General features: G+C 42.1%; 1 protein-coding gene across 13 annotated transcripts in view; it reads left to right on the forward strand.

The window, feature by feature from the left end:
- The window catches only part of pax2a (paired box 2a), a 29,390-nt gene extending 14,968 nt beyond the window's left edge, over positions 1–14,422 (forward strand). For 4 of the 13 annotated variants that reach the window (XM_038737808.1, XM_038737809.1, XM_038737805.1 and 1 more), the window contains 6 exons: positions 664–839; positions 2,873–2,993; positions 8,359–8,574; positions 9,735–9,836; positions 11,314–11,400; positions 11,644–14,422. In XM_038737808.1, coding sequence (XP_038593736.1) covers positions 664–839; positions 2,873–2,993; positions 8,359–8,574; positions 9,735–9,836; positions 11,314–11,400; positions 11,644–11,765 — 824 coding nt within the window. In that variant the 3' untranslated portion in view covers positions 11,766–14,422. Of the gene's footprint in view, positions 1–663; positions 840–2,872; positions 2,994–8,358; positions 8,575–9,734; positions 9,837–11,313; positions 11,401–11,624 lie in introns of all 13 variants that reach the window. The other 9 variants (XM_038737813.1, XM_038737815.1, XM_038737810.1 and 6 more) reach the window with 3 other exon arrangements.
- The last annotated feature ends 1,104 nt before the right edge of the window (positions 14,423–15,526 follow it).

Genomic DNA, 15,526 nt, shown 5'->3' on the forward strand with positions numbered 1-15,526 from the left:
TTTGTTTATATAGAGTGTGACCGAGTGAGGAAATGCATATGCTTGCCCTCGACGCCCTGTCCTCATTCGGCCCTGAGTACCATCCCCACTCCATTCTGTTTTCCAGAAGACAGGCAATATGTGGGGGATGGAGGGAGAGAAAGAGAGACAGAGAGAGGAAAGGGTAATATGTTCAGGAGGAAATAGTGCAGTTAAATAATGGCTCTCCATTTCCCGCTGGCAGAATGAGAGGCTCTGTATGTAATCGCCAGCCCTACTTTCTCCTCCTGAAACACACGCTCTCCCTTACAAGTATATATTTGCACTGAAGGTAATCCATCAATTACCATAGACCTATCACATGATGACCGTGCTGATGGTGGCCACGAGGAGAGGTGGTGGGGGGGGCAGCAAAGAGCTCCTTGAGTGAGTGTATTAGTGTGAAAAACAGAGAGGGAGTTAAAAGCCAGACATGCTGGTGGGTCTCCCTGAATTTAATACTGCTCCTCAGGCCGTCACTCTCACCCCCTTTGAGCTCAAAACGAAACAAAAATCTCCTCATGCTTATCTCACATTGCTAGCCTGTTAGAATAATTTCAGGTAAAAAGACTAGAGCTATGCCCTGATGCAGAACATTGTCACCCTCCCTCCACCCTTCCCTTCTTCTTCTCCCTCTTTTTCTAGATGGCTCTGATGGCTCAGGCCCCGGCAGCGACTCTCAGGGCAGTGTGGAGAGTTTAAGGAAGCACCTGCGAGCAGATGCCTTCACCCAGCAGCAGCTGGAGGCCCTGGACCGTGTTTTTGAACGTCCTTCTTATCCTGATGTCTTCCCTACTTCAGAACACATCAAACCTGAACAGGTTGGCCAGACAGATTTACACTCTACATTTTTGCACTTACATCCTGGTTTCTTTCTTCTTGTCTGTCCTCAAGCTGTTGTAGTAAAAAAGGAAATAATTTACATTTATTTATATATAACGTTTTATTGTGAATTAACTGGTACACATACTGACGCAGGTGACAACAAGCACGGTGCAACTTCTGCTTAAAGCAACCTAAAAGCCTACAGCCTATTACAGCGGATAACCTTTATTTACATTCATTAGACTGTTAAACAACAAGAGACTATTAATTTTTCCATTGGAACTCTATGTGGGTGCACATGCAGCCTTAGCAGTGCCCTAATTGAGTTCATTTTCATCTCTGCGCGATCGCGGGGAATTACAGCGACGATAAATCAGAGGGACAGCCCCTCGGCCTGCTATACAGCCTCTAATACAGCTAATTACCAAAGTGATTTCTACGGCAAGATCAATACCAAAACGAATTGGAAATGACTTGCAATCACAAAGAGTGGAGGAGAAGGTATTAAAAAGGCGAGAGGAAGGTGGAGGAGGGGGGAGAAAAACTGCATCAGAATGGTCCAGAAAAATCAGTTTTAATTTGATGTAATATTAATCAGGCTGCTTTCCACTCTTTCTGTGCACCTCCTTTTTTCTCCGTGTTTCCAACACCCCCTCCTTTTCTTAAACTGGTGAAAAGGTGGGATATTAGGCTATTAGGGGCTTGTCTGGTGTCTGCGTTAGGGCATTAAAAAGCCATTTTGAAGAGGCCAGGCTGAATAGGCCTCATCCCTCCCACACTTCTGGCAGCCATGTGGTCAGGTCATTCAGGCCCCTCTGTGCTTGCCACTCGCCCTCCACCCAGCCCTGCCCAGCCCTGCCCACAACCCATCTGCATGACAAAATGGCTCTTGTGCTGCTGAGGCCCAGCGGAATAGAGAGGAACATCCAGCGTTGTGCCAGGGAACAGTTGTAAGCAGACAATTAGAGTTTATCTGGGATAGAGGCAGACAAGACTGGGGTCACCAGCTCGCCCCTGTGGGACTCAGTCCCATTGAGACAAACAGTTGCACACACACTCACAGACACAAATGTGTGCACACACACTTCAAAGAAGAAGAGTCAGGTCAGGAAGTGTCATCTCATTAACAAACAGTATTCATCACAGCTGCTAGCACAGTCTTAACCTGAGATTAAAGTGAATAAATACCAAAGAAAATAGTTGTTGATCCTTACAGGAAGTTCTCTGGTCCAGTACAGTTTTGCATATTTTTGAATTAAATTGTAAATATGGAAGAGGCCTGCAGTTGCATGGTACCTTTATCACAACAGAAAAGAAAACCTCCAATATGAAGTAGAAAATACTAATAATAGTATAAAAGGTGTAAAACAATACGAGGTATTTTATAATTTTATTAACCCAGTTTTATGTGTTCATCCTAGAGGCAAAGCACAAAGGTTGATTTTGAGGTTGTACTCCCCTTTAAAAAACCACACCACATGTCTCTCCTGTAACAAAGCCCTGAATGTCTCCTCCCTTGACTGGTCACAGGGATGACTGCAGTGGAGCACAAAGAGCCAGCTGACACCCCATCCTTTCACTCCTCTCCCAATCCCTCTCTCATCCCTCTCTCCCTTTCTGCCTTCTCCTCAGACAAGCCCTAATGCATGCATACATCATAGGTCTTGGTAAAGCATGGGGGAGCGGGGACAGGACGGGTTGGTGAGGGGGGTTGCTGGTGCTCACAGAACTCACAGGAAATATTCAGATGGAAACACAGTGAGAGGATCACAGACAGCTTCCTCAGATACATCAGGGGTTTCCTTCAGACATATTTCATGTATTGTCTCCCAGACTGGGACATCTGCTCTAAACTTAGCACCCAGCAAATGGGCTTGCATGAGCTATATTGGCCAGATCATGACACAATATGGTGGAATGTGAAAATATTTTATATGGAAAGTGTGACTTGCTCTTTTTGATTGCCACCTACTTACATGTGCATTTCTCCACTGACAAATTTTTGCACTTGTTGTGTATTTGTGTACAGGCAAATGAATACTCACTCCCATCCCTGAACGCTGGCCTGGAAGACGTGAAGCCGAGCCTTTCCACCAGCGCCAGCTCCGACCTCGCCTCCAGTGTCTCACAGAGCTACTCTGTTGTGACAGGTACAATCTGACTCACACTAGATTGATCCCTAAAAGAATACACACAGCTGCCCTTAGTGCAGAGAACACAAGTATAGCGTGTTTAGCTCTGCTTCGGGTGCTACCTATTTCCATGTTGATTCATGGCATCTCCGTAACTGTTTTCCACACGTTTTTGAGTTTAATTATTCAATCCTATAATCAACAGAGGCCATGTGTGCACACTATTGGAGCTGATAAAAAAATTACTGATTTTGACTGCCATATCCTTAAGGCACACACATTTTTCAGCAATATAAAAATCTTATCACCAAATGATAACGCTCTTTCAAACCACTTTTTGAGGCACTTTGTGTGTTTATTTCTGAGAGACAGAGCGAGGCGATAAATCATCTGAGTCCATTAAATCCTACAGGCCTTTCACACACTGCTCCTAACTGGCTATTGTGTTAGCCCGGATCGGCCTGCTAACAGATTGACTGGGAGCACTTCTCATAAGAGACAGCTGCTGTTCTCGCCGCGCCACAACGTTGTCATCAAAGGCTATGATAGCCTGTTGATTGACAGCGGCTGGAATAGCTCCGTGGCTGGCTGGCTGCTTCATGCTGTGGAGAGAGAGACCTAAATACAGATGAGACACAGACAGTGAAAGAAACCCTGGAATTATTGTTTTTTACAACCTATGAGCTGAGTGCTGTTTTCAATATTAACTTCCACTGAGAGCAAAAAGGTAATGGCAGGTGCAATGTATTGAATATGTTGTAATATTAATCTGTATCATATAACCCACACAAACCCACCCTTTATTGCACTATGGCTTCTTTTCCTTTGCTGTCCACCTGGTTAATTGTAATATTGTATCAATGTGGCTGCAGAGGCTTTTTTCCCAGGAGGGGTTAGGTTTACTGATGGCCACTCTGACTTGAAAATAATAAACCAGCCTTTTAATAAAACATCCATAATTATGCAGTGGGCATCAAAGTCAAGTGAGTCCACTGTGTGTGTGTGTGTGTGTGTGTGTGTGAGAGAGAGAGAGAGTAAGTAAAGAGGTGGACAGCATGATTGAAAACTGCAGTGGCCCTTCTCAAATGATCCCTGTAGTCCTGCCCTGGACCCAGGCACACAGCTATGGGAAAAGAAAGACCCCTCTTTTATTCCTGATATGTGGGAGGTAGATTTGCCCCAGAAAGTTGGGTCTCAGGAGAAGAAAGGTGTGTTTTGGTCTTTTATGCTGGGATCCTCCTATGAAAGCGGTCTTGCTCTGGGGAGCACACTCAAAGCAGGTGGCCTTCAAGCCACCTGGGGGCATGGGGCCTCCTAAAGCAATACATGTCAGGGCCACAGATTGAATAATGAGGATGCGAACTAACAAAACTTTTTTTAAAGTGGAAAATGACAGCATACTTTAGCGCAAGCATTAAAAAATGTACGTGAGTGAATGAGTATTTTAAGCACTAAATTAAACTCAGAAGTAATATATAGTAAACTTTTATTACTTAATTTCAACAACTTTGCATAGTAATGCATGAAGCATTTGATTGGACGTAGGTTGTTAGTGCATAATATTATTTTTTCTGCCATTAGCAAACCCTGTAAATAGGAATGTATGCCAAGGCTGAAAAATGCTAAATTACCTTCCTCACTTAGGCTGGGAGCCAATTATCAATAAATTATGCTCTCATACTGGATGGAGCTCTGAGATTATATTCATTCTTTAAATGTTTTCTGCTCCCAATTAAAATTCATACCATTATTGATTTTGTTGATTTTCATGTCCTGAAATTTGCATAATCTATTAAAGATGAATGATTAATGAAGTGCTCAGTTTTGCGTACCAAGGGCGCTAGCGAAAGCAATGTCGGCCATCTTTTGTGTCCTCTGTTTACCCTAATGTGTGGAAGAGATGGTTACCTAGGAATGAGGGTAATAGCCAAATCAGAGAGGGATTTAGGACACTGAAACACACCAGTGGGATTTAGTATGAAGCACCAATGATTTACAAATGGTTTCCCCTCCTTGACAATGACTAATCATTGTAAAAATCATTGTAATGTTACCATTTAGTAAAAAAAGACTAAAGTCTTACTAATATTGGCAGGTAGATTATATTAAATCAAAATGGTGTCTTATATTTACTTGTTACCATGTTTCCGTTGCATTATGCAAGTCCGACGGGGTAAAAAGTAAACAGGGAACTTTGTGAGTGGTGTATACAAGCTGTGGAGAAGCTGTTGTACTTGTATGTGTCTGTATCCAGTAAACGAACACTGTGAACTGTTCAGTGCGTCCATGGATAGAACAACGTGTCGTGATTAACTGGTCTCTGGCTCTGGCCCAGCATTCAAGTATCTGCACAGTTTTTAACTGACACCTGAACTGAACAAGCAACACACAGTGGTCTGCAGATCCATCTTGACTTTAGTTATTCTAATCCTGACATAAACGTTATATGTGAAATAAATGATAGTATAATATTGAAGCTGCTTATCAGTACTTAAATAGGATTATGCCCTCTGTGAGTACAGTAGTCTCTGTGCAGGCTGGGCTTGATAATCACTCTCACCAGAGCCTGTGGGGAGGCTGGGTGTAAATGGGCACCCTTCTGACATACTACAACTCTAGCAGATGTGAAGATCCATTGCTATTCTATCTCTCTTTAAATCTATCTACCTTCATACCCATGTATTTCTCACTCCCTGTGAGTGAGAAATTGAATAGATGAGAGAACAGAGTTAAAAATTAAAATAAAATAAAAAACTCTTTATTTCCGATTAATTTAAGCTGAAATGTACACCACTCTCCGAGCCCAGTTTACGACTTGGCAGTACCAGCTATTCTCTGCTGGGTGGCAAACAACAAGCAGCCGCCTCACCTGCGGTGCCTGGTGTGTGGCCTAGTGACAAACGGCTTGTCTCAGCTCAGTTAATGCCCGCAGCCCAGGGCTTGGAAATTAATGTTTATATCACCCTCCACAATAGCACACTAACCTTTGAGCACACATTTGATAATGAATTACTTTAAACCTGTGGATGGGGAATTCAAAGTATTTGGCCCCACAAATATTCTTTACTCACTCACGACTGGATGCAGCCTTTGATCATTGTTCTTTTGTTCCTTTCTGGTGTAAGTGGTTATTAATGACCACCTCTACAATGCAGCAATGCAGGGGAATTAAGGCTTGAAGATGTATAACTGGCTGTACTTGAAAACATGAATGTGTACCTGCAAAAGACACAAGTTTTGCTGTGATATTGAACATGCTGTTGGAATGAAAAAGTTGTCTGTGGATTGAGTGTCAGCCTTTGAAAACAAGAGTTCTGCCAGCAAATGGTTTGCGCACCAAAGTTCCTCGGTGGGCATTTAAAAATGAAATGCTCACATGAGAGAAGGCTGTTGCAGCTATATCTGGACGCATCACTCCAAGGACTGCTGTAGGTTCTTAATAGTTCATTTCTATGGTTGATGGGGTCTGTAGATGTGGTATCAGTGGTGGGGCAGAGACAGATGTTGGAGAACTCTATAGCATCTCCACTCTGAGATGTGTTTGCTGGGAAGAGGAGTCCCCAAGGACCCAGAGTTTATCTTCCATCTCCATCATCAGGGCCTGTGATTTGACAGACTCCCTTTACCCAGGCTTTGCCTCGTCTCCAGGACAATAAGCAACACCATGTCTGATTAGTTTCAGAGTTCAGTGGTCTTGAACGCAGCGTTTGTATCGGTTGTTGTTGCGTCGTAACTCCTGTCTGTTTGACAACGGTTGCTCAGGCGCTGAGAAAACACAAGCCTACCGTAGTGTACGGGAAGACTCAGATACAGTATAAACTGGCCTGGGCTTCTTGTTTGGCATCCACAGTCTTATCATAGATTTAAGATCAATGTCCCAAGGTTAGGTGGGCCACATAGTGTTGTTTTTTTTTATAGTTTAGGCTGTTGAATATAGTGCTTTTGTCGATGGTGGTTGTTAAGCACTCAAATCAACCTCTGGTTAACTGGACTTTTGAAAGCTGTTTTAACTTGAAATGCTTTAACATACTGCAAGTTAGCTATAATTAACTGAGGAACGAACTGAGCACTATCCATTTTTAATCATTCCTATATTCGTACCCTGTTCTCAATAGATTTGTGACATACTTACACAGTGCATGAAAAGCTTTAGGTCCACCCAATTAAATTCAAAGCCTGCTCATTAGAGTAGTTCTGTTCTTGCCAGAGAAACCATTCTTTTTAATGATTTGATCATAAGTTAAAAGTTACATTGTTGCAAACTTACATTGAGTTGTTCCCTCCATGACAATGGTATTTGCCTCAAAGTATTCTGTGTAATTGCAGTACCTCTGTCTAAATCCTCCACATTTACAGCTGTCAAAAAGACAAAGAGATTAGGGGAACCTGCTACAGATTTGTATGGGAAAGCAGACAGTTACACTGCCTGTTTCCCTGGTATTAGGGTTATAGGGCTGACAGGGTTGCATCCCCCTTCCATAGAACAGCCCTTATCTTAATGAGGAATTGCAACACACAGTCCTGTTGTAAAATAACAATGATGGGGGAAGCAGCTAATGAGGCTATCATGGTGTCGGGAAAGAGCCATCTCTCCCTACAGGCCCCAGCGAACAGAACGGGCTCTGCGGCAGACGTGGAGAGGCCGGAGACAGAGCTCACATTGATTGCATAGGTTCAAGAGGCAGAGCCGGTGAAATGAAAGATGCCAAGACTCATCAGCCAAATTAGATCAAAGTGTAGAGTTTTGAACTGTCTGCAAGCCGATTGTTTAGTTATTTGTGGGAGTGATTTTGTTGTGAGAAAGCAGCCGTGAGATTATGTTGTTTGTTTTCCTAAAACCATGGGGAAATTTTTTACGCATTTGAGCTTGATTGATCAGGCGCGATGTGTTGTTGCAACATTTCACTGGTGTATGTTTCCACTTAGCTGAATGAATTACTGCTGGGTGCATATGAGATTATTATTATAAACTATGTAAATGAACAAATCAACTGCTAAAGACTGCTTATCTATTCAGAATTCTTATGAAAGTGTTGGGTCTTGAGTTGGTAAAAGATAGGAAGTTAATGTATAGTAGCACTTGTAGTGTTCCTCATCCTTCAGGCTCCCTTTAATTTATACCACGAATCTGCTAAAGATTTGTCCTGTCTCTGTCAGTGTTCGTCTATGTGCATAACAAATCTAAAAACTTCTGCTGCGACACATTTTATTTGTTTTTGACACGCAGTTTTCCTAGTTGGTTATTTGAACATTTTGAAAGCTACACATCCATTCCACCATGCATATGAGTGACTGAAGGTGAATGCATGTATAGCATGTGTGGATTTGCATGTCTAAATTACATCTAGTTTTTTTTTTTTTTTTTTTTTTTTTCACCCGGCAGACTCTCACCCATCATATCCACCGTCCATGTGTGTAAAGCGTGAGCCCCATGAGGCGTCCTTTGCCCCCTTCACCCCCTCCTCTGTTGGGGACTCTGATCTAGCTGACATCTTGCCCCACCAGTCCAGCCTCTCTGTAGATGCCTCTACTCCCAGCTACCGTGCCCATGCCCATGGCTCCTGCTACAGCCAGTATGCCAGCCAGCCCTTTATAGCAGGTACAACTTTACCCATAAGGCCCCAGCAACCAGATCAAATTCCAATCAAGCTCACTCAGTTCAGTTGATTTACCTCTGTGATGATTTTTTATTAATTTAGCAATTTTCAAAGATGCACTTAATTAAAGTGTCCACCTCTCACGTTGCAAAGCCATCAATCCCATCATGCTTTGTGGCCCTACTGTTGTGTATACAGGAGCAAAGCTGACTGTTTGCCCCCTCATTAACAGACTGCTCTCTCCCCCTTTCCACCCTGCTTTTCTCCAGCTCTGACCCCTTGCCCATCTCTCTGGTTAACAATAGGCCTCCAGGTCCTTCTAGCCTCGTGACAGGCCCAAGGTCTGAGGGGTCACGGGGGGGGGGGGGGGGGCAGAGACATAGGGCTGATGCTGGGGCCTGCTTTGGAACCATATCTCCCTGTCCTGTGTGCCCCTTCATCCAGCCAGGCCTGATACTGTCATTATTACACAGAAATGAATGTGGAGTTTTCAGTAGCCTGATGCTCCTCGCAGTTTTAAAGCTGCTTAGGATGTTTGTTTATATGTTACAGAAGTAATATAAATCATTTAAATTCTGTCCTCAGAGCAACATGTATGTTGCCCTGACATAATATAGCCTGGTGTCCTGTGTACCCAGGCTCTCACCCAGTGCATGCTCCAGCCCATTTGCAGCCTCATGCAGGATAAGCAGTTTAGAAAATGGATGGATAACATGTGCCTTCATGACACATTCTGCAACACATGATCTTACATGCTGGAAGAAATAAAATGGTGCGATGCATTGTGGGAGACAGTGTCATTGCTTGTTAGTTTCAGTGACTATATGCATCTCTTCACTTTAGTGATTTTAGTGTGTTTCTTGTTTATAAAATCTCATAATTGCAGCAGAGAAATCATTCCCCTATAAATATGACATACAATGCATGACGTTACAAAAAAGTAGTATCAAAAAGACAAATATTTGGCTATACTGGTGACAATGTGTAGTTGTACCCTAATAAATGATCAACCCTGCTGTTGTAATTTCTAGGAGACAAATGCCTAAATTAGGTTTCTTATCAACCTAATTGAGGAAACGTTGTTAATTAGCGTGTATGGCAAGTTATTCAACTTTTCTGTGATCAGCATCCCTGTAAGAATTTTCCTCCTGTGTGCCTGCAGGTCGAGACATGGCCAGTACCACCTTACCTGGCTACCCGCCTCATGTCCCCCCCACAGGACAAGGTAGCTACCCCACCTCCACACTCGCTGGAATGGTTCCTGGTAGGTGACACTACTCTCTTTTTATGACGCCATTAATTCTGCTTTTACATGTTTTATTTTCACAATGTAGTTCCCTTCTTATTTAAAGAATTTGAGGTCACTTTCAGCTGAACAAGTGGTAATGCTTTTCTGTGATGTCCTCATCAGTAACACATACAAAAGCACATTCACTGCTGAGAGGCTTAAGAAACCTTAAAGCATTTCTGTTGACCCAAAGGACTGAAAAGAGCTTGTTATAGCTTTGTTAGACTGTGGTTAGCGTGTAGTTAGCGTCTGCGGACGAGGACATTAGATGAACTCGATAGGCGATCACCACAATCAGTCGCCGTGAGATAGGACAGTTCCTCTCAGTTACACTCCAGCTCCCAGCACTCATTACCCTCGCCATGTCCACACAGCGCACTCTCACCAGCCCCGTCGATAAACACTGCTTTTGCGCCTCTCCTCGCCTCCCCGGACACCCAGGGCTGCAGAGCGTATCTCTTTCCCCTCTACTTAACCTGCAGTTCAGGTTCACAGCAAACAGTTAAGGGTCAAAACACAGAGGCGTGGAGGGCCTGTAAATATTTAAATCACTATCTCTCTCAGGGATGAGCTTGAGTTACACGACCAGCCGTGAGGATGCTATAGCTGCCAGAGTGTGTAGATCTCTCCTCCAAACAACTGAAAACACAATTCCCTTTATCGCTCTGAGACATGTACCTTTCACACTGAGCAATAATCAACGCAGGCGTGCAGTATTTACAAGTGGGCTCAGTGTGGAGGGTAATATTTTAAGAAATGCATGGAGTTAAAAGCTGATATCTCAAATTAAGAAAATTACTTGTGCTTTATTTCATTATATGCCACTAGAAAGTGCTTATAGATATACTTAGGCAAACACACATACAAGCATACAAACACAGCTACTTAATCCAGAGGTTGCAGGGTTTTTTTCAACTGGTGGTGAATGACTAAGATTTAGTGACTGGCCCCAAACACTGTTAAAGCAAAAGCCATTCTTCAGCAGCTTCATATTAAACCCTACCTTTATAGTGTCATAAAAAGAAAGAAACCTGTGGACCCACAGCATCACTCTCTGACATCCCCTCAGCCTCCCGTCCTTTCCACTAGAACCTACACAGGGAGGACAAAAAGCGAATGAGAGTCTCAGAGAACCTATTAGGGAGTTTTGAAGCGAAGCATCATCATTTAAAAGCAGGGGGAAAAGCACTGAAATACTCACTTAAGGAAAGAATAGAGGAAATCCTGAAGAATAACAGAGGATTAATAAAACAATCAGTTCACCTGAAGGGACCATGGAGACAAGCTATAGGCTACAAACAGCCAGGATAAAAATGCCAGACTTCAACTTAAATGTAACTTGGTGAAAATGCTTTTTTATATATATATATATATATATATATATTTTACAAAAGCTGTCAGTCATTTCAGTTTGTTAGCTCTTTGCTAATGTTTGTTGTTGTTTGTTCTCTAGGAGGGGACTTTTCTGGAAACCCTTACTCTCATCCACAATACACCACTTACAATGAAGCGTGGCGGTTCAGCAATCCAGCATTACTAAGTAAGCAACTTTCTCTTAAATAACAAAAACTCAAACATACACATACAGAAATGAACTTTTTTCTTCTAGAAATGTTGTAAAATTAAAATCGTATTCAAAAACAAAAATACAAATTTTCAGGCTCCATGTATTCTCTGTACGTGGAGTTTTACACACATCTTACACGTCTTACATGATGTTTGGCCTCATGGTTTCCAACAGCTTGCTCTTCTGTTAACTTTCAGGTTCCCCTTATTATTATAGTGCCGCATCCCGTGGCTCCGCACCTCCCACTGCTGCCACTGCCTACGACCGCCACTAGTTACCATGGAGACCAGCTCAAACTGCAGGGCCAGGGTTTCGGCCTCCATATTGTCCCCGTCTGAGAAACACTGAGGTCAAAGGGAAGTGTGGTGGAATCCTAGAGGAAACCCCGTGATGTTGCGTGATGTGGAGGAAGGATCAGCAAAGTTGACGCCAGTGCATCTAGCCCTACTTCAGCGTTACACACTTGTGGGTCACAAAGGGCCCCGTGGGCATTCAGAACTCACCCATCATGCCCTCAATCTCTCACAGGCCTGAACATTTCAAGAATGACTTTAAGAGATTATATATATATATATATATATATATATATATTATAAAATATAAATTCAAGAAAAACAGTGTGAAGAATACCATGTGGAAAAATGTTGTGGGTTTTTATTTTTGTTTCTTTGTTGCTGTTGTTGTCGTTGTTATTTTATTGTTGGATCCTCACATTCCTTTTATGTGATGAACTGCAGTATTTTTCTGCTCTAGACAGAGAAGTCCAGGGGAGATGACAATGGTCCCATAGCTTGATGGTGTAGCAACTTGAACCAGTGTCGTGGGGCCCTTTTGGAAAATTAATGAGGCTCCCCACTGTAGGACGGGCTTTACTCTGGTGCTTTGACTACGTCTTCTGCTCCCATTTCTCCAGTCCCACCTACATTATCAGATAAACACAGCATGTTCCACAACATTTACTGACCCTATCTAGACCAATGGCAACATCACACTCCCTGTGGTAAACAATCAGATGTAAAAATGTAAATCATTTTGCAAAGTATTAAAAAACATGGTAGAACAATATGGTCTTGCCAGAATTTTAAATACTTTTTTAATTATATTTTTTTTAATGTAAAAAAAAGCTATCAAAGGTTTCTTCAGAGTAGTCACAATTTCCCTCATTTTCCAGTCATGTCCATGTCCATGCATGATCGTCCTTTGCTCTTTTTTTGCACTATAACCTCAGCTTGTTTAATTTATTTGGTACATTCACTCAAAATTAAGTTTAATTAACTCACCAATTTCAAACATAAGTTGAAACTATTTATGTTGCATAATGCAGGTGTAAAAACACAAAGCGGAGAGACTGACATCTTTTGCTGAGTAAAAGCAATGCTTTCAAGTTCCTGAGGAGTTTGTAAGCCACAACCCTATGGCTACATGAACAAATTCACTTCTCCTGGGTTATACTTTACTATACTGGGTTATACTACATTCAGCTTCTTAGTCACACCACTAGATGCCTACACAGTTTAGAAAGCTGTATGCAGTTGAGTGAACCAACTGTAAACTAGCTTCAACAATTGCCTTACAAACCTGTTTTTTCAACGTAAATTCATGCCTGTTCAATGAAATTAATTGCCTTTACAAACACATACTCATCACCCTCCTCTATTTACGCTCTACTCTCCATAGGGACTGAAAGGAAATACTGATTCAGTTTGCTTTTTGGAAGATATTTTGTGAATGTACTTTTAACTACATTTGCCAAAGACTTAGTTTGATATTTAATATTTTATTTACAGTATATGTATGCATAAATAAAGCAGTATTATCTTTTAAATAAGTAGTCAACACTGAACCTGTATCTCGTGACTTTTCTGCAGGCAAACAACATAATGAATATGGGTGTAATGAAAAAGGTGAAATTCAGCAATTCAAAATTCCATCAGTTGCAACAAAAAGCTGCTTTGTAGAATAATTTGTGAATAATGTGAAGACAATTCTTCTCTGTAAATAATATCACACACACCATTGCAGTATCATACTAATGTACTGGCTCCCCTTGTAGATATACAGACAGAAAAAAAACATGCATTACATTTGTGTCTTAATGTAATGTTGTGCTCTGAGGCGCAACTACTGTATAACCTGTGGCTACATATACTGCAGTAGCAGGTTACAGATGCTAACATCACATAGGTTGTCTTTGACATTTTATTTTGTTTTCATGATAATGTCATGATGATGTTTTATGTCACTATGCAATGAGTTAAATGGCTTTCTGTATCATCTTTTGTTGTTGGGCTCAAAATAAGTAATCCCCATGGAGAACAGCATAAAAATTAAGACATACAAAAGACCTCCAGTGTGAAATGGTTTCTCTCTACTAGTTTCGCTTTTGCTCCAAAAATGAAGATCTGATCAAACTGAAGTCCTTGGCAACAATCAAAGATATTGTCCTGTTTGCTGTTTGTAGATGTTGTGATAATTATGTTAATCCAAATTACAGTCATCTGTGCCTCCACGTATAGAAACACATCCGCACTTATTCCCAGTCACCCATCTCTCCTCCCTCCCTCCACTCTCTCAACCCAATATAACTCTTTAGAGTAAGGCATCCAAGATGAAGTTTACTTTAATCCTACACAAGCAAATACGTTATCTGGTACCAGGGTTAACTGTCATTGCCGAGGGCACCGGATAACAGAAACAGACTGCAGTCCTGCTCTTCAGGAGAATCCTCTACAAATTGCACTTGGGATTTGCCTATTTCTGTCTACATGTAGCTCGACGTATCTGAAAATGAAACTCTGGCGCAAAGGGCAAGCCACCATCATGGAATGGGTCTTCTGCTGTTGTAAAGATGATACAGGAGATGTGTCATGGACATAAAAAGGATTTCTGATGAAAATCTATACGGAAAGCCTTGTGGCCTCAATCATTGTTCTGTTTCAGTTATGTTCCAATTCTTTTTGTGCACATGAGAAATAAATTCTTTTATATGTCAGTCGTTGACTTGGTGTCCCCTCATTATTAACCCCATAAGAAAATGATTCAGAGTTCAAGGTTTCCGGGGAGCGCTCCTGCTGCTGGTGTATTGATGTTTGGTTTTATGAACAGTCAGGACTACAGGAGGCACTCATACGGGTTACAGTTCTAAAATATGAAATGTATGATGGCTGAAGAGTGCGTTGTTTGTGTGTATCGGTGTGTGGATGTCTGTAGAAATCCTCTATATTATGATTCCTGTTAAAAGTAGCACGTGTCTACAAGAAAAAGAACAATTGCATTATGTTAACACGTGTGTTTGTGTGTGTGGAGGACAGAGGGGGAAAGAAGGTAAAAAAAAAAAAAAAAGAAAGGGAGAGAAAAGAGGGTGAAACAAAGAAGGAGGACAGTTGGAAAGGCAGGAGAGCGTTGCCCCAGCTTCTGACTCCAGTATATTTAATGATGCATCGGTTTCATCCTGCTATACCACACTGCTGCTGCCTCACCTCCTCTCTACACTCTCTGAAACACACAAGCCCAGCCAGTTGTAATTCAATTTCCCTGCTTCCTCTGCCTATTGTTTATTTCATGGATCCCCCGTGAAGCATCAAAAGCTTCTGTTTCTGTCAGCCCCCTAACTGTCCTATGTGTTTGTCATTCAGGCCTTGTTAAAAGATAAAAAAAACCAACACACATACACACAAACGCTCTTTCCTCTCACAGCTGAGAATTCCCAGTGGTAAAATTATTCCATTTAGATGGGAACTTTTTTGTCACTACCCTGTCTAAATTGGCATATCTGGCTCTCTCGTAGAAACCAATAAACTGTGAACCCGGATGCATCTGTCAGTCAAGCTCATCTTTACTTTAGCGGGCCAGATGACAACAACAGGAGAAGAGACACACACCAGCAGAATGGGGCGCACTGATTGGCTCTCATCAGTTAGGCATTACGAAAAGCACCTGTCATCCTCGGGGCTTCTCAAACCCACACAGAGAGGCCCTGCCACGGGGGCCAATGGGCCTTGTGCAAGATTTACTCAAACACTTCACCCTCATTGTCAACTTGGCTTGGTGATGCCCTACAGCTAGGCCTCTTTGGCATGATTCATGTCTATTACTGATA

The sequence above is a fragment of the Micropterus salmoides genome, unplaced genomic scaffold (assembly GCF_014851395.1).
Source record: "Micropterus salmoides isolate LMB-PRFRI ecotype aquatic unplaced genomic scaffold, ASM1485139v1 Ms_hic_scaffold_22, whole genome shotgun sequence".
Taxonomy (NCBI): domain Eukaryota; kingdom Metazoa; phylum Chordata; class Actinopteri; order Centrarchiformes; family Centrarchidae; genus Micropterus; species Micropterus salmoides.